Source organism: Homalodisca vitripennis, unplaced genomic scaffold (assembly GCF_021130785.1).
Source record: "Homalodisca vitripennis isolate AUS2020 unplaced genomic scaffold, UT_GWSS_2.1 ScUCBcl_238;HRSCAF=1735, whole genome shotgun sequence".
In the NCBI taxonomy this organism is placed as follows: Eukaryota; Metazoa; Arthropoda; class Insecta; order Hemiptera; family Cicadellidae; genus Homalodisca; species Homalodisca vitripennis.
Window position 1 is genome coordinate 106804 of NW_025776376.1, and position 18321 is coordinate 125124.

The window sequence follows — 18321 nt, forward strand, 5'->3', positions numbered from 1 at the left end:
AGATTTATATGAGTGAATTTTATATCGCTATACACATTAAACAGACAGTACTATTTTCATATTCAGCTCTTTCCCAATAAAATACAAATTGGGCAGTTTATCACACAACATAAAATATTGACAACACAATAAACGAAACCCTAATTACTTGTAAAATAAGTAATCATACATTAAACATCGTTCTTATATGCCATGTGCCTTACTTAGGATTGTCCAAGCATGAATAAAGAGAACCTATTTTAATGATTGCAAAAGTCTAATAATGATTTAAATTTTGACGCTTTTAAATATTGCTTTTGACAAAGATTTGAATTATAGAAAATGACGGTCTGCCTTACCTCTAAGCAAATTTTTCCTGAAGTAAATGCTGAAAATCCACGACGTGAAGAGGGCTTCCACAATCCAAGTGAACAGGTCGGCAGCTCATCCAAAACAAGCCTAATTGTCGAGACAATGCCATATCACCCGCTCAGGATTAAACTTGCCGGCGCACCGGTCTAAGGTCCAAAGTGGCGGCTCTGGCTAGGCAACAGCGCTTACGGCAATTTCTCAGCGCCCAACATAACTTAGATAGGCAAATACTGCACGCTCAGTTTTAGGGAATGCATCGGCCAACTTTGCGGGCTAGCTTCCGCAGTGGAAATGTCTAGTTGGGTGATCAATCCAACTTCCGAAAATGAGGTCCCTAAAACATAAACGTTACAACGCTTGCACATTAGGAAGCGGCAATGGGTCTAGTATTTAGAGAAGTGTCTGCTCAGGCATTGGCCAGTAAACACCGGAAGACGGTAGTGTTAACATCGCGAAACATTCGGTTTCTAGCGTCACTGGGGTTCAAATATGGCGCTACTGGCAATAGAGTCGGCCGCAGAGTATGATGAAGTTGTTACAGGTTGGGAGTTTCACTCTCATAAGCCTTACGCCTCGTCAACTCTGAAGAACAACGACGAAATCAGAATTCCGATAAGTCAACAGGATATAATTACGGCACCGTTCGAAAGCAGTATACACATCACTGGTAAAGTGAGTGCTAAGAAAGCTGACGGGAGTGAAGCCAGTATCTCACTAATAAACAATGCCATCGCATTTTTATTCGACGATGTAAGGTACGAGATAGGCGGTATAGAGGTTGACAGGACGAAAAATGTAGGTATAACGAGTACTATAAAAGGACTACTCTCCATTAGGGATGAAGAGCAAAAGTGTCTCGTAAACGCGTGCTGGCTCGGTCCCAATACGACAAGTGAGGCCGGTGAATTTACATATTCGGTGCCTCTGAAACTTTTGATGGGTTTTGCCGAGGATTACAAGAGAATTGTTGCGAATGTTAAGCAAGAGCTTGTTCTCTTGAGGTCAGCTACGGATGTCAACGCCGTTATCTCACCGGACGCGTCAAACCTCGACTTTCAGATTACGTCGCTCGAGTGGCGTGTACCACATGTTACAGTGTCAGATAGTTACAAATTGAAATTATTGCGCGTGATTGAGAAAGACACTTTGATTCACCTACCGTTTCGGTCCTGGGAACTTCACGAATATCCTTCACTACCGCAAACGACTCGACAGAGCTGGACAATAAAAACGAGTTCGCAAATTGAAAAGCCTCGGTACGTGGTGCTGGCCTTTCAGACCGGTAGAAAGAACGACCTAAGAAAGGACGCCTCTACTTTTGACCGTTGTGCCCTTACGAATGTTAAACTTTATCTGAATTCACAGTACTACCCTTACGACAATGTCCACGGCGATCTCTGTATATTTTACGACATGTACACACGATTCCAAAGTTCGTACTATCAAAAACCAGGGTCTCCACTGGTTGACTTTAAAACATTCACGTCTCATGTGCCTCTGTACGTGATTGATTGTTCCAAGCAGAACGATTCGATCAAGTCGGGACCTGTAGATGTTTAGGTTGGAATTTGAAGCTAAGGAGAATTTCCCGCCAAACACAGCTGCATACTGTCTCCTACTGCATGACTCCCACATGGCGTACACAGTGCTCACCGGTTCGGTACAACGTATAATGTAGGAGCTGTGGTGGTGGTGGGGGAACTCTTATAAATAGCTGAATTTTGTACGTGTGTCTCATTCTGTGTCATGGAGGAGCTAAACAGTTTTCTAAACGAGCCTGACTCGCTCGATGCGATCCGATACCTAAAATTAAAGACCGAACTACTCTGCAAGGTCGAGGGTATGCGAAGACTCTTTGCTCAATTTAGACCTACAGTTAGAGTACCCAGTGACCCTTATAATTACGACCATTTCAAGGAATGCGTGTGGTCACGACCCGAGGCTACGTCAGGTCCTGACACTTGTGGGTGCTACTATATGGATTCATACATTGGGGGTTCGATTACGATTTTGGATCAGTTAGTTGGTATGTACGACCCGTTTCTTTCGAGATTACAGGCTCTACTTGAACCCTTCCGTGATAACGCAACACAGTATTGTTAGGGTGGGGGTAATTGTATAAATTGAGGGTTCCTGATGCTAGACTTCATTAGCTCAATCATGTCTGACCGGGAGGGGCCTAACCAGTGTACCATAACTCTTCAACTGCTTAAAGATAACGTAACTGTTAGCACTAATAAGTTAGATGTAGAAGAGGGCGAGTCTGATTACGGAGATGATTACGATGTAAGCAAACTCCCAGAGTTTGATGCATTTAGAATCATATTTGAGAGATATGAACCTGTTAGCGAAGGATACGAGGAGACTGTTCTTGAGGATTTTGCTAATGTAATATTCAAGAAAGAGGGTAGCTCTGTTGGTGAACTAAGCATTAATGTGAAAGAGTGGCATCTGTTCCACTCTAAAATATTTTTACGTCAAGGATTTTCCCGCCTTTGACGGTTTCGTGTTGGCGTATCTACAACACACTGTTGAGGATGATTTAGAGTTCTGCATGTATTGTAGCGATTACACATACGAGGTCCGTTACAATTAGAAAATTTAAATCTAACCGTATTTCCTAGCCCTCTTATTGGTCAAAATAAGCACGTCGCTGATTGGTCTAAATTGGGTATATAAGGGAGTAGTGTGAGGGGCTACGGTCAGACGGGACCTGGACTTCGTTGGGTGCTGGAATTCATTAGCTCTCATCCACTCGGTGACATTCAAAATGGGCGTCGAAGCGTTTTGTAACTGTTTACTTTTACAAAAACGGGAAATTATTAAAAAAAGGCCACATTAATTGCTACAAGTTTTCTTCCAATGCCGATATATACGATGTGAAGGACTACGACCAAATTAGGGTTAGGTTTTCCTCAGAATACGATTCAGACTTTGACTCTGACGAAGAGGAGGAGGAGGAGGAGGAAGAGGAGGTAGACGCGGAAACGGAACCCTTACTTCGTTAATTTGCTGCTTTCCATTGGTCGAAATAAGCACGTCGCTGATTGGTCTAAATTGGGTGGTATATAAGGGGTAGTGTGAGGGGTTACGGTCAGACGGTACCATGCAGGCTTCAGTGATGGACGTGGAACCTGCGAAGGTTCCCAGGCGTAAGGAACGCATAAATTCGTTAACGGGTATTTTCCTAAAGTCGGTTTACTTTTTAGGTAGCGATCTATCAAAGTGTGTAATTGTGGGGTTGTTTAAAGACAGAGGCGATTCTCTCGGGGTGCTATTCCATGGTAAGAAGGGGAGCGTTTACTGGTCGCACGATGTATTTAATCAGTTTGCTCCGAATTTCAACTGTATCACTCAGGCTTTGGAGACCTCGCAGAGGTTGAATATCAAGGTGGACAGTGGGGAGGATGTCAGGGTTTCGAACGTCTTTGGTCAAATGCATGCGTATCTCTATGACGGGGAACGTTCTTTAACGCTTAACAAGACCGAGTGGGTTCAGTTCGTTAACAACCTCCCGTCGGTCTACATCGCACTACGGGATCTCTTTTCCATCGAGGTGTCAGCTAAGAGTGTTGTTCGGTGTCTACTGGCTGGCGAGAAGGAGGAGGAGGACGTGGAGTATAACGACATCCCTAGTCCCGTACTTTGCAGACTGGTCCAGGAAGTTGACCTTTTTAAACGTTGGCCAAATGGAAGCGATAGTGGAGTTTCATGCATTCAAGGATAATGAGAACCGGTTTATTGTGAAGGAGTTTGTTGTAGTCAGTCATCTGTTTCGCTCACACATAGTGTTCAAACCCCCGTACAGCGTAACCGAATTAGATTCAAAAGCGGCTAGAACCGCCCGTTGGTTGGTGCGTCACTTTCATCATATTAATTGGAATGACGGAGGGATCCCTTTTGACGAAGATATCGTCCGCGCTCTCTGTAAACCCTTCGCTACTGTATATACTACAGGGTTAGAAAAAGTTCGCTTTTTGTCTCGTTTTCACGATAACGTAGTTGATAGGAATATTGTAGATAGTAAGGAGGCTATTGTTTCCGATGCTCAATGTATTTTACCTCAACATAATAGTGACTGTACATATGCTTGTGCTTTAAAGAAGGCTCTAGGGCGGGGTGAGTGAGTGGCAAGCCCCTAAGGCTGGCGTAAAACCTGTAAGTCCTGGGGTTTTCAACTGCTCTTACGGCAGGCCTAAACTCCGTAAGTCCGGGGGCGGTTGTGTGTGGTGTGTGTTTGGATACCTCTATGGCAGGCCTAACCTCCGTAAGTCCAGGGGTACGAGCCTCGCTCTAGTTGCTAAAAAAAAGATATGTAAAAAAATATACTAAAAAACAAAATGTTTCTTTGCGAGTGTTTTACGGGTTGCATTGAAAGGCTTCTCCGAGTAAAGCGGCTTGTTACACTAGCAAGGATTACAAAAAAAAAAAATACAAAAGTTGTAAAATAAAAAAAAAATATGTTGGGAGGTAGCAAGTTTGTTATGGAGTGGCTACCACCGTAAAGAGCGATGGTTGGGGCTCTTTACACACACGTGGATAGGCCTACTGGGGAAGGAGCCACGTAAAAAAATCTCCTAACGCGCCGGGACCCTACCCCTTGGGTGGTGTGGAAACTTGGGTCACGTTGCAACAAGGACAAACGCACGTGTGGTGGGGGGTACGCTGCGCTTGCATATAAGCGACTGCTGCGAATGTATCCAGCATTGTGCAATCATGTACAGTTGCAGGCACCTTGTGTTGGCGTTTTTCCCGTGGGAGTTATGACTGTGTCTACGGCCTTGATAGCGATTCTCTGCAGAGCACGCCTGCCTCCCGGAGTCGGCTACACTCGCTTGATGCTGATACTGGTGGGCCTTCTTGTCGTTGCAGCACCCCTCGTTGCTGGTGACGACGACGGACCGCCTCCCGCGGAAAGCCCCTCGATTGGTGGTAATGTTATTATTACTATTATAGAATTAATAATTAGATTCCGTTTTTTCCGATTGGGTACAATTTGTTTTTGTTTTTTGAAGGGCAACGACGATGACCCCCGGCCCGATCCCCACCCCGAGGTCCAGGACTCCCCATTGTCGCCTGACCCTGATGACAGTGTGGAGGTACGTGTGCGCTTGTGTTGGTTTTGTGTTTGTATGCGTGTTTGTTTGCGTTACGGGCTGAATTGTTTTTTCTTTCCAGGAGTATGACTCGGATGCCACCGTGGAGAACCTAATACCCGGTGTAAGTACAATTGGCTTCCTTGTTTTGTCCGTCTCGTGTTTTTTTGCTATTTTCCTACGGTTTGTTTTTTTTTTGCAGTCTCCTGACCCGTGGGCTTTTGGACCGAGGCCAAGGCAGAGGCCTCTCAATGACACAGCGGTTGAGGACCTTCTGCTGGGACCCTGGGAAGTGTTGGAGGCTGCCATCACGGGTATGCCTCTACCACCGTCTCCATCACCGCCCCGGGCCGCAGCCCGCAGGCTCCCTCTCCAGACGATGCCGCTTCCTCGGCCGCGGCGACTTCCGAGGATAAGTATCGCCCCGGCCCAGGCCCCCTCGACGTCCCGGTCCTCTGGTGGGTCCAACGTAGCGACCGTCGCCCCGGTCCCCTCGACGTCCCGGTCCTCTGCTGGGCCCACGACCCAACCCTCTACCTCAACGGGTCGAACCGGCGCTTGTAGAAGGGTAAGTGTCCACCGGTAGTAGTGGTAGTAGTAGTAGTAAGTAGTATTAGTGGTAGTGGTGATACCTTACTTGCTTTTCAGCCTCCTACAGCTGCATCAGGAGTAGATGTGGCACGGCAGAGGTTACGGGAACTGGTGCTGGACCATTTCCTTCAAGTATTTGTTTCGCCGGCGCACGCTCCCGTGGCGTGCACTGTGGGGGCGTTGGTTGCGATGTCCACCCTGAGGGCCGAGCTCAGGGATATGCTCTGGCTCGTCGACCATCTTCTCGACGAGGACGCCCCGTGACCAGAGCCTCGTGATAGCGTACGCGCTTTGGAGGGAAGTGCGCTCGTCGTTGGAGGGTCTGCTCATCGGCATCGGCGAGAGCATGGAGTCGGCGGCCTCGAGGGATCCCTACGACATCGACCCTGAGGAACCGGAACCGTCGCCCCCGGCTAGGCACGTTCGCTGCTGTGTCTGTATGGACAGATTGCCGACGGTAGGGTTGAGGCCTTGTGGACACACTCTGTGCCCACAATGTGCCCATAGGCTCTTACGTTGTCCAATCTGTCGGGTGATCATCCACGGGAGGATGCCATTGTTTTTTTCTTAAAATTTTTAAAATAAAAAAGTTTTTTTCTATGTAAGTATTTGATTTTCCCGCCACTTTTTTTTTGGTTCCCGCCATTTGAGGGATTTTTTCCCGCGCGTGGGGGATTTTTCCCGCATTTGAGGGATTTTTTCCCCGTCAGCGTGTGGGGAGTGACGTCAGGGGGCGGGGCTTAGCCGCCATCTTGGATCACGTGACCTGCTCTCGACCAATCAGAGCGCGGGGCTATCCTCCGGGTTACTCTACTTCCCATTCAGAAATTTATCATAATTTTGATAATATAGGAACAATAATTAGGGGTTGGACTATTTACTAATCCATATATCATATTTTGTGAATTCTATAGCTACATAATAATTAATAGTTAACGGTTTCAACTAGTGGTTTCCCCAGGTTTCTTTTTCTAGAGAAATGTATAAGTAAAATGCAGAGTCTTGGAATACTAATATAAATAGAAATTATTTTCTTCTACTTATATCAAAACAAGGTTTTCATTATAAACGTACAAATGGAAAATGCCAATTATTTCCAGACGCTTAAAATATATAAACAGGGAAGAACAAATTAACGCTGAGCTTAAACCAATCTCTCGTATCCAGGCGTTTAATTAAACCAGATTTGTGAGAGCTGCGCTATTCAGAGTAAAACTCTATTCTAAATAATTTTAAATATTTCTTTTAAAATTGTTTTAAAACAAACTAAAAACACGAAAGTACATTTATATACTTGTAGCAGCGAAATTTTTTTATAATAAACCTGTTACTAAATAAATATTAGTCTAATATAGTTTAATACATTGTTTTACTGGAAATTGATATTAATTCTTTACAGATCTATAAACGCACCATTAATTTTACGGTTTGTAACACAAAATTATTCCTCAGGGTTGGTTAAATTCTGCCTGGGTTTATACCTACCAGTTGAACCCATTATATTATAAGACTTCTGGAGATATAACGGAGAGGCAGAGCTTCTGACAAGCCGTCTAGACACACTATCATCCACTAGACGTGAAAGACGAACTGCACCATCAGTACTTGTACGTTGTGATCGTCTTCGTTTCTCGTGTTCGTTCAGTTATGTTAGAAGTAGTACTTTCATTATTTTCCAGCGGCGAAGGTGAGAAAGAATATTCTAGATTTATATTTAATAATCCTGTTTATTTCTCAGACAGTAAGACAAGATTCTTCATTGATAAATAAAACAAACTTAAGTATATTTCTAACAAAAACCTAACTTTGAAAAATTTATCAGGTGAATTCTTCCTATGCTAAATGATAAAACGCATTTTTAAGGAAAACATTCCCAACTAGGCGAATAAGAATTTATAACTGTTTTGGCCAAAACTATTGTTAGTAACATGTAATTTTAACAATTGCCCTTTAATACGTACACATAGTTGTAACCATGTGCTTTGTGCTGAGTTTTCCAAAGTGTTTGGTCTGGTACATAACATACTATAAATCAGTTTAATGACTTTTATCTACAGATACTCTAACATTATTACTTTCACACTGTCTGTAGACTGGGTGTACCTGCTCAAAATATCATTGGTATATAACAGCAGAATACATAATACTTCACAATAATTGTTTTTGTACTCCTAACTATAAATCTGGACAGATAATAAAAATATTGTCATATCTTCCATCATATCAACAATACTTGCAATCGTATTGTTCGTGTCATCATCTAAAATTTCTGTTACTACTTCATTTTCTGAGAATTCATTTCTAGTGTTTTAGACTATACACAAAACAAATAATATTTTCTGATTTCGTAACACTATTCCTAAGTTTTTAGTTTTTAACAGTCAGAAATTGTATCATTACTAGTCTTACTTAAAACAAGAATGTACAGCTTTATATGATACTGTAATAAAATTGTACAACTAGGTCAGTACTTGTAGTCACTCATTAATGATATATTTACCACCAATGTGTAGGCCAACCGATGATAATATTTAAATACAAGATATTTACAAACAGTATTCCAGAGCAAAAGTTTTTACTAAATGATTCAAAACCAGAATGTGTTTAATTCTTATTTTTTTATTAACGTACATTATCCAAAATGATGTCATTTTCATTACGTAACCATCTAATAATTACAGTTTATAATTTGCAGGCGCTTTAACAACTTTTATACTTTGCAGCAACGAATGGTATCAGTAGTGAGTTTCATCAATAGGCATATCCTATAAACCTACGTTGAAAAATACATACAAATAAATTTTAATAATAATCGGTCAAGCAGTTTCTGGGTCTATAAAGGACATATATATATATATTCAAGGCTCGCTTTGAAATAGACTAGCTAGCATTTTCCTTAAATTCAAAAATTTTCTAAAATATTAGGAAATATAACCTGAAATTTGCTATATTAAATATCCCTCAGATTTGTAAATTCTATCTTCTGCTAAGTTATATCATACAGTTTATTTTGTAAATTGAACTATGAGACTTAAGAAACGCCAGTTTATTTTTATTAAATCACAGGCTCAATGTTTGTTCTACTATTACAGTTTTTTTCTTGTTATTTATTTTCATTAAGTAATGTATTCGGTACTTTATTTTAAATTATGGTCATTCCAAAGTGGATTAGAAATAAAAAATACTGTTTATTAGTGGTAATAATATATTTGTATAGTACCCAACAATTTTATATATTCATAATTACCTTAAATATAAACAATCCTATAACATTGTATTTTTATTGTCGTTCTGTTCGTCGCAGATAAGAAGTTTTATTTTGAAGGCAGGGATTTTCACTGTTCTGAATGCCCAATTAATTTAGTTTTCATGACAAAACCAGTCTTGTCAATAAAAAGTACAATTGCTTGTAATAAACACTCTAGAAATATTATATTCATATCAAGTATTTAAGTATTGTAATGTAATTAAATTTCAGTGCGACATAATTTATAAATAGATAGTACGACTACATATACTACATAAATAAATAATACATATGTACGACTACTTGTAATTTTACTAACTATATTTATTACTTATATTTGCTTGGTAGTCTAAGGTACTAATGCTTTAATTTTGATAAAATCTTAACAGACTAGTTGAAATGTCATACGTATTTACAAAATCATATACTGCACGCGTATACAAAGAAATACGAAATAATAAATCTCATTTTAATGTAACTGGAAAGGTAAATATTAGCATTGAAATTAACGTTTGTTTTCACATCACAGTAGTACACGAAACAAATATCAGTTTAACAGATAATATTTCTTTGTTTAAGAGGTAACACTGCGATTATACAAACTAGTTGTTTAGTCTGTACTGTAAAACATCGAACAAATGGGACTTTTGAAATATTGCGTTTAAGTGATAAAACATGCATACAATTATGCGATATAATTGTTTTGTTAAAGGAGCTTTGTTTTCAAAATATACAGTGCGAGAATGTCTGTAATCACACTGTTTGTGTAAAACTGATTATATCAAAATTAAACCCACGTGTCACAGTAAAGATTGTTGTCTGGAGTGCTCTGAACTAGCGCGTGATCTTTTATGGCTCCCAATTACACAGAGAGGACTTGGTTTTAGTAAGATGTCTAGTTTTTAACAGGAGAGTCTTATCAAGCTTGTCATTTTTAATGTGTTAGTAATGTTTAATTGTATTTCATGGAAATTTGTGGAAACCTTTAAGATATCTTCTAATTTAAGATTATATTATAAATGTCATATGGCATGCCATTTAGTTAGTGCGTTTAAATAATAAGAGATAAGTTTCAGCAGTAAAATGAAGAATAAGATCCATGACTTTGAAAGCGGGACACGCAGGGCAGTTAAAAGATATTGATTGGAAAAAATATTTTGTACAAGGAAAAGAGAGGAAGTCTACCGATGATTTAGGCATTCACTTCTATCGTTATAAATCGTTTTACTGAGGATATGGAGCTCTTAGCTCTGTCAAACGTAAACAACTTAAACTTTAAACGCCTTTTGTCAGATATGTATCTATGTTTTCAATCCCAGTTTTATATTCGTGCGTGGGAAATGTTAGATATCAAAGTTTGAAGTTTTTGGAAGTAAGTCCTGTGTTTTGTAAACGTTCACTCGCAAGTTATTAAGCATACACTGACGTCAAAAAAAACATAAACTGCTTTAGTTGTACAGGGGCGTCATAACTCACAGAAGTAATCGTGAGCTCAGTATAACTTATAAAAATATTATTTACAGGTATTTGAATTTTTAGATAACATTAAATCATAACTAACGCGGAAAAACTTTTAATCGCTGTATATTTTTATTCTAAAAAATTTTTAAGTTCTCAGACGAACACCAAAGTATGATTATTCCTAGGTGAATAACATTAGCTAAGTTCATAATTAATCAGCTTACAATCGCATGCTAAGAGTAGCTCATATTATTATTTAACAACGTTTCTAACTTGTGCTTTGCATCAAATTCCCAGCACACATGACATAGGGTTTATCCTATACATAGTTCAAGTACTATTTATTATATAAAAGTGTATTAGCATCTTGAGCAATAGGTTACTAATGGCGCAGTGTAGTGGGTACGGCGGTTATCGCAAGATAACCAGATCAAGCAACGCCGAGCGTGGCTGCTGCTTGGACAGGTGACCGCTGAGCGATCCTGTCCTTGCAAGCGGCCCGCCTGCCCGGCCATTGGTGGTGGTTCGGAAGTCACCTTTAAGCCGTTGGTCCCCAGGATAAGTGTTAGAGAGGGCTTCTTAGCCCTAACTTCGCCTGGTAAATAAAGACATTCTTTACTTTACTTTTACTTTTTACTAGCCAGGGTCCAGCCTATTGCCCGACTACTCAGTAAAACTTAAACATGGACAATAGGTTTTAATGTGCAGGGTGATTCGGGTAGTATTACCGACAATTTCTGAACGTCTTATTGCACTATAAAAAATTATGAAAAAGTTCATATAAATATAGATCCGGAAATACTTTCTTACTGAGTAACGGCCAACCAAATATTTCACCCAAAACTTAGTACCCAATGTTAAAAGATTATTTCCTGACAGTTTGGAAAGAGGAATTTCGAGAAGAATGCAGTTTTTATAATGGTTTTTGACAAGATAAATTGAATAAAGTTTGTTCCATAACTTTAGCTCTCTTACTGTTTAAGAAGTACTATGTAGAATACAAAAAAAGGGCATTCGAAAAAACGATTTGTTATGTGTAACGCAAAATTAATTTGTTAAATAGGTAACAAAAACATAACTGTTTACAGATAAAATTGTAGAAAACGTACAATTAAGGCAATTAAAATTATATAATAGTTTTTAAATGAACTTTTACTTACTACCGGCACTTAAACGTGCAAGAAATACACGTTTTTCAGTGGAATGCACATTCAGTTAATTCCGCAATTTATCAACAAACCCTACTGGTAAATTAAATAGTGTGTAAAACAAAATAAATTTTAACATTTAAACCTAATAGCACTACTGCTGTTGAAGATTTCCCAAACAGTTAAAACATTTACCTACGGATATTTGTCAGTTAAAATTCAAATATGGTAAATTATGACACCATTTGGAATCACAAATTAGCTGATCAACAATGCGATGGTGTGAGAAGTGGATATTACTTGTTACCTAGTCTGTAATAGTTCCAAAGAGCGCCAGCCGCAGTGCAGTACAATACACTCCTACTTACGCTGACATGTATTTTTATCAGGATTCGTGTTTTCCACCACACATCACTACAAATGTGAAGTTTTTTTAAAAATGACTTAACCATGAGCGTTATACTTATTTTTAATATTACTGTCATTTGACGAGAAAACATTCATTGTTATAAATCAGAGGCTTAAATCATCAGGCTTGTTTGGGATAAATTTGTGTTTTATAGAGATGTGCCAGTATTTAAAATAAAGATATATACTAAAGTAAGATTAGTAAAATGAAATTGAATATATTATTTTGACAGTTACATGCACATATATTTAAAACAATATACTAAGCAATTCTTGTTTTGACATTCTTGACACAGAGGATATTGTATTTAGATAAATGATACTTCCTTTAGTCGTTTTTGCTGTTCTAGTAGATTTTTGACGACGGGGATTAATGCACTGTCAGCTTATTCCTCTGTCAGCTTCTGGACTTGAACCTACTAAAACCCCCACCGGTCCTGGCATCACTTTTCCTTCGGACCGCTTTCCACATCACTTCAAGAGGTCGCGTACTTAAGCAATTGATTGAGCAACACCGGGGCTGTATTACCTTTCTTCCAAGTCTGTCTTTCAGAGATGGAGTCCGGTTAGAGTTGACCTATGGCAATGTTAAGTCCGCTTCTTTCATTTTCCCACCGCCTAGCGTACAAGAAGACGTGTGGTAGGCGTCTTCATCCCTATCATAATATGTGTCCATAACCCCACCTCCTAAAATAATAGATCCAGGCGATACGGTATGGAATTAGACACTATTAATAATTTTAAGTGAGATTAAGAACATAATGTGGCTGATAATGAAGAAAAGTTCAGATCTATTTACAAGATTAAATCTCAAAATACCTTATTTTTTTTTCTTTTTTTTGCTAAATTGAAGAACTTTAACAAGTAGTAATAACTTTTATAAGTATTATCATACAATTGTCTTTATTAGTGATACAAATTTAAAGTTCAAACTACTACTAAAATACATCATCGTTATTAATAATAGCTTAAATTATGAGAACTAGTTTGTGATATAAATAAAATATATTCAGGATGAAAACCTAAACTTTACTCTAGTTATTGCTCAATCTGTAATGAGAACCAAAAAGAAATATACAATTTAACAACTTTTGAAAACGAGTACTTATGCAACACTTGATATGTATAATTTCTTAAAATAAAGAAATATATAACTCGTTATGATCTTTGCAAGAACATTTTGAACTAGAATTTTGAGAAAAATACCAACAGAGTTAATATATGTATAAAGTGCAATATATGTACCAAATATGTATATCTTTTGCAAACACTGAAATGTAAGTGTTTCAACGATTCAGTATCATTGCTGAAAATTATGGTCTTCTGTAAATAAATTAAAAAGTATTATAACAATATCTTATTTATACTAATCATTTTAGAAATAGTTAGTATTGATATATGCTACTACTCCAGTTTCACAGTCAAGATATCATGGTTTATTAATGGGAAATACGTTCTCAGAAACACGGCAGAAAACCAATGTCACTAAGGCCCAGCGCACACAGAGCAACTGCTTTGCAACTACAGTTGCAAACCAGTTTGGCGCGCAACTTTTTGGTGACCTCGGCAATGTATTAGAGTGGGGAGACGCACACGGCGAGACCGGTTTTTGACGATCTCAAACCAGTCTGAAACCAGTCGCTTGCAACCGTGGGCCCGCGGTTGCAGTTGCGTTGCAGACTTCAGTCACACGTGATCACGGGGTGTTTTGTTGGTGTTTTGACGGCCGCATATTGTTAATTTCACTATGGGTGACCAAGAACTAAAACATTAAGCTAGTTGGAGCAGTGGAGAAGCATGAAGCACTTTACAATTACAAACTCCCAGACTATGCACGGAAAGATGTATCGGAGAAAGCATGGAAAGAAGTGGCCACTGAAGTAAATATGACAGGTAAGAAAATGTTTTATTTTATATTTTTTTTCAGCGAAATTGTTACTTATTAGATTCAATTTGAGTACAAATCGGTGTTAGGCACAATAATTTTTGAACGGATGAATGTTTTAAGTTCAATTTTACAGGCACAATAATTTTTGAACGGATGAATGTTTTACGTTGAATCTTACAGTAATCTTCATAAATTAAATTAGTAACCTAATAACATTACTAAAGTGATAATCATACCATCAGTTTATAAATAACCACATTTTTCGTTAATTTGTTTGTATCCATCACAAATCTATTGTATAGTTTCTGTAATTTTAGCTTAAGTCAGGGTAGTTACACTGCTGCTTTCCACTGCCACGGTAAAGTTTGCAGAAAGGAAATGATTTGCCAGATAATTCCTCAGAGCAATTGCTGATGATCCATCGTTTACCACCAAGTCTCTTGTTTCAATACCGGTCGGACGTTGACGTAGATTTTCAGGTTGAGATAAGCCTTGAGGCCTGTACTCAGCTCCTTCCTGCTTACGAACAAAGTTATGTAGGATGCAAGCTGATCTCACTATGCTATTTACTGTTGAAGAATCACGACATCGTATTAGCCCGTTTAAGACTGCAAAACTTTTCTGCTGCCATTCCAAACACACATTCAATGGTTTTCCTTCCTCGGCTCAATCTATAGTTAAATATCCGTTTAACATTGTCCAGTGTTTTACCTGAAAAAGGCCTCATAAGGTTCCGAGTCAGTGGGAAAGCTTCGTCTCCTACGAAGTAGTATGGGAACGGTATGTTTTTTTCATCATACCGCAATGGTGATGGAAAGGGGATATTATCATCATGCGTCATCAAGAATTTCATTGAGCTTGCTTTGAAAATGCCTCCATCATTGTTACGCCCAGCATAACCTGGCTCAATAATTGTAAAGAGCCCATCTGCATCACAACATGCCAAAAGTACAGTTGAGTGGAAGTTCTTGTAATTGAAGTTTTCAGATCCAGTATGTGGAAACTTTTCAATTCTTATGTGCTTACCGTCCAGTGCTCCAATGCAATTTGGAAGGTTCCATAGCAGCTCAAAACGATCAGCAATGTGTTTCAACAAATCTTGAGTAGGAAACAGGCATGTAAATATCCCTCAGTATGTTCCAGATAGCTTCTGAGGTTTCCTTGATAATTTTTTTTAACTGTACTTCTCACCTCTTGCAAAATATAAGGACACTGCCACAAATGTTTCACCAGTTCCCAAATACCTGCAACAGAAAAAAAAAACCATAGGTTAGGTGAAACCTATTTAAATTATGAAATTTTAATAGGGTTTACCTAAAGAAAAGATTTTATTTTTTGATAATATTTTCTCTGTTTTTGTTTCAGTGCAAGATTGCAAATAGAAGTGGAGAAATCTACGAACCGTCTTTATTAGAAGAATGAAACCTTCCCCTAGTGGTTCTTGGGGGAAGAAAAAGGCATACTACTTGGAAAATGCCATGCAGTTTTGTCTGCCATTCATAAAAACAGTTACTCCCCCCTCTCCGGGAAACTTGCCTCCATCACCCAGCAATACCCAGTCTACAGTTCCTGAAAATGAAGGTTCTGAAACCCAAAAAAATTGATGACCCCATTCAGTTGGAAATCGATCCTACAGACGTTAGACCAATTTTCCCCAGAAATGTGTCCCTCAATTTTAGATAGTCCCCAACAGGCAGTGGAAATACAATCCACAAGTTCAACATCAAGTAATAGGCCTACTTCTCAAATCCCTAAGAGAAAATCCAAAAGTGCTGCGACCATAGCAGACCAAACGGTAGCGGAGTACTTTAGGGTAAAAAAGGCAAAGCTACTATCAAAACTTGAGGCCGATACCAATCAGAATATTGATCGACAGCAGGGGATCAAGATGTTCCTGCTCAGCTTGATTCCTGAATTAGAAGAATTAAGTGATTCGCAAATAAAACTTTTCAAGCGACAGGTGTTGAGAGTGATTGATGATATAAGTCTCTCGGGACACCATCAGCAGCAGCCACGGTCCTCATCAGGCCTCACCATCCTCACCTCACCGACGATGTCCGACTCAAGAGAGTCGCAAATAGACTTGACTCACATGTCTGATGTAAATATTCAAACTGCAGATATTTATAACGCTTTTTCTCAAGGTCTTAATAGCTCAAACATGTAAATATAAGTACTCAATGGTAATTTCTTATGTATTTTTTTCTTATGTGGATATTTTTATTCTTATGTAATTTTAAAAAAACAATAAAGTTGACTTATTAAACTTACCTCAGAGTGATAATTAATCTTTCCTGTGCTGGAATACATTCCCTCGTGTGTGTGTCCATCTTCTCCAAGGAAGGGCCAACCAAACCAGTCTTGTTAGTTCCAAAAAAACGAATCTTTTGTTATTCGGTAAAAAGATTTATACTTCCTATCCGACTGAGACAATTCTCTAGCTGCTACAAATAGCCTAGAGTTCACATTATTTCTTAAATAAGGATGGACCCAATGCTCTCTTTGTGTCCTTCGCCGCCTTCGATAAAGATAGTAGTTAACGACATCCTCTTCGTCTGAGTCTGATGACATGGTAAGCACAAATGGTCAAGGAAATGCCAAAAAAACACAGCGTAATAGGCCTACAAAATACTCCACTAATTGCACATTAGACGCAACTGATTCACAACTGACCCGTTGACGTGGTGCGGACAGAAGTTTTGTTTCAGTTGCAAACTAGTTGCACACGCAACTGGTTGCCGACTCTAGTTGCAGAACACTCGCTCTGTGTGCGCTGGGCCTAACAAGAAGCTTTTAACCAAATCAATTACCTACTTACTTTTAACTGTAGATTTCATGTTTACTCTGCCTTTGAACATCGTTAGCTATGTTAGAGACAGATTTTGAAATGAAGTTTTATAAAGGAAAATGGACGTTATGCATTAGCAATGTTGTACTATGTAAGTTGGTCCATTTAGAGCCAGCGAATAACTCATGGTACTCACATACAACTGCTATCATCAAAACCCTGGGCGGACACTTCTTTCCTGTAGACCAGCAGATGGAGTTTTTGTTATTTTTTTAAATTAAGTGTGCTAATATAATATCAAAACCAAAGGCTGAGGGACCTTACATATATGAAAATTTTTTGTTTTACCAGACTTTTAGATTTCGTAATCAGCATTATCCACTTCAATAATTGAAGAGGTGGCCATAACAATGTTGTAACTTCCAAACTCATAACTTTTCAGGAGAGAGCAACAAAGACTAAAACCTATTGTTTGTTGCAACAATGTTATTTTTGTTTTTATAAAACTCAAACAAATTGCTTTGTACATAAAAAAAAACATGCTTAATGCCATTTAAAAAATTAAACATTTTTAAGTAACAATGGAATTTTTTACAGGCAACAACGTTGTAACATCATGGAAGTTACAACGTTGTTTGCAGTTCAATCAAAAGTTACAACCTTGTTCCACTGTTACATGCAGACTTAGAAACAAAAATAATGAGTTTGAGGTTAGATAATACAAGAGGCATTGAACATTTTTAGTTTATTCCCTACAGCCTTTACAACAGATCTAGTTTTATTAATACTATACTTCTTATTTAATATCTTATCCTACGTAGAAGAAAAGTTAATGTAAAATAATAATATGATAGTCTTAGTTCACAGATTACTTCTGGCTCTTCACAACAAAGCTTGGTTATCTTAGTTTCAAATACTTATAGTACTACTAAAATAATGTAACAATGGTCAGTTTTAAAATTCACAAACAAAATTTACTTTAAATTAATATTTTGTTAATATTGTTTAAAAAATTTACCATGTTGTGTAAATATAAGAAAACATTAGTTTTCAGTGATTAGATTTTCATAAAAGACTCTGTTATCAGGCGGTAAATATTTACACATGTCAAGGAGATCGCTTTTCTTTCCTTTTTTAATTGGTAAGGAAGAGTCATAGGCTGGTTTTTAACATATTTACATCTTTAAAATGTGGAGATTTATTTAGTAATGGATCTACAAAGTTCTTTTTAAGTTTTTTTAGACTCTTCTGGCTAGAACTAGCTTCTTCACAGTCATCTAGTTGAGGTTCCGTAAGAGGATAATGTTCCCAAGGCTGCAAAATATTGTGAGATTTTCGAGTCA

At 38.3% G+C, this 18321-nt stretch overlaps 1 protein-coding gene and 1 pseudogene across 1 annotated transcript; both read left to right on the forward strand.

Moving 5' to 3' along the window:
- Positions 1–840: 840 nt before the first annotated feature.
- LOC124370516 lies at positions 841–1911 on the forward strand. The gene has a single exon (XM_046828807.1). It carries the CDS (start codon positions 841–843, stop codon positions 1909–1911), a length of 1071 nt encoding a protein of 356 aa, XP_046684763.1.
- A 4473-nt stretch (positions 1912–6384) lies between these two features.
- On the forward strand, positions 6385–16291 carry LOC124370517 (annotated as a pseudogene).
- The last annotated feature ends 2030 nt before the right edge of the window (positions 16292–18321 follow it).

Coding starts and splice junctions, on each gene's coding strand:
- LOC124370516 (XM_046828807.1), top strand. CDS start 841: ATGGCGCTACTGGCAATAGAGTCGGCCGCAGAGTATGATGAAGTTGTT.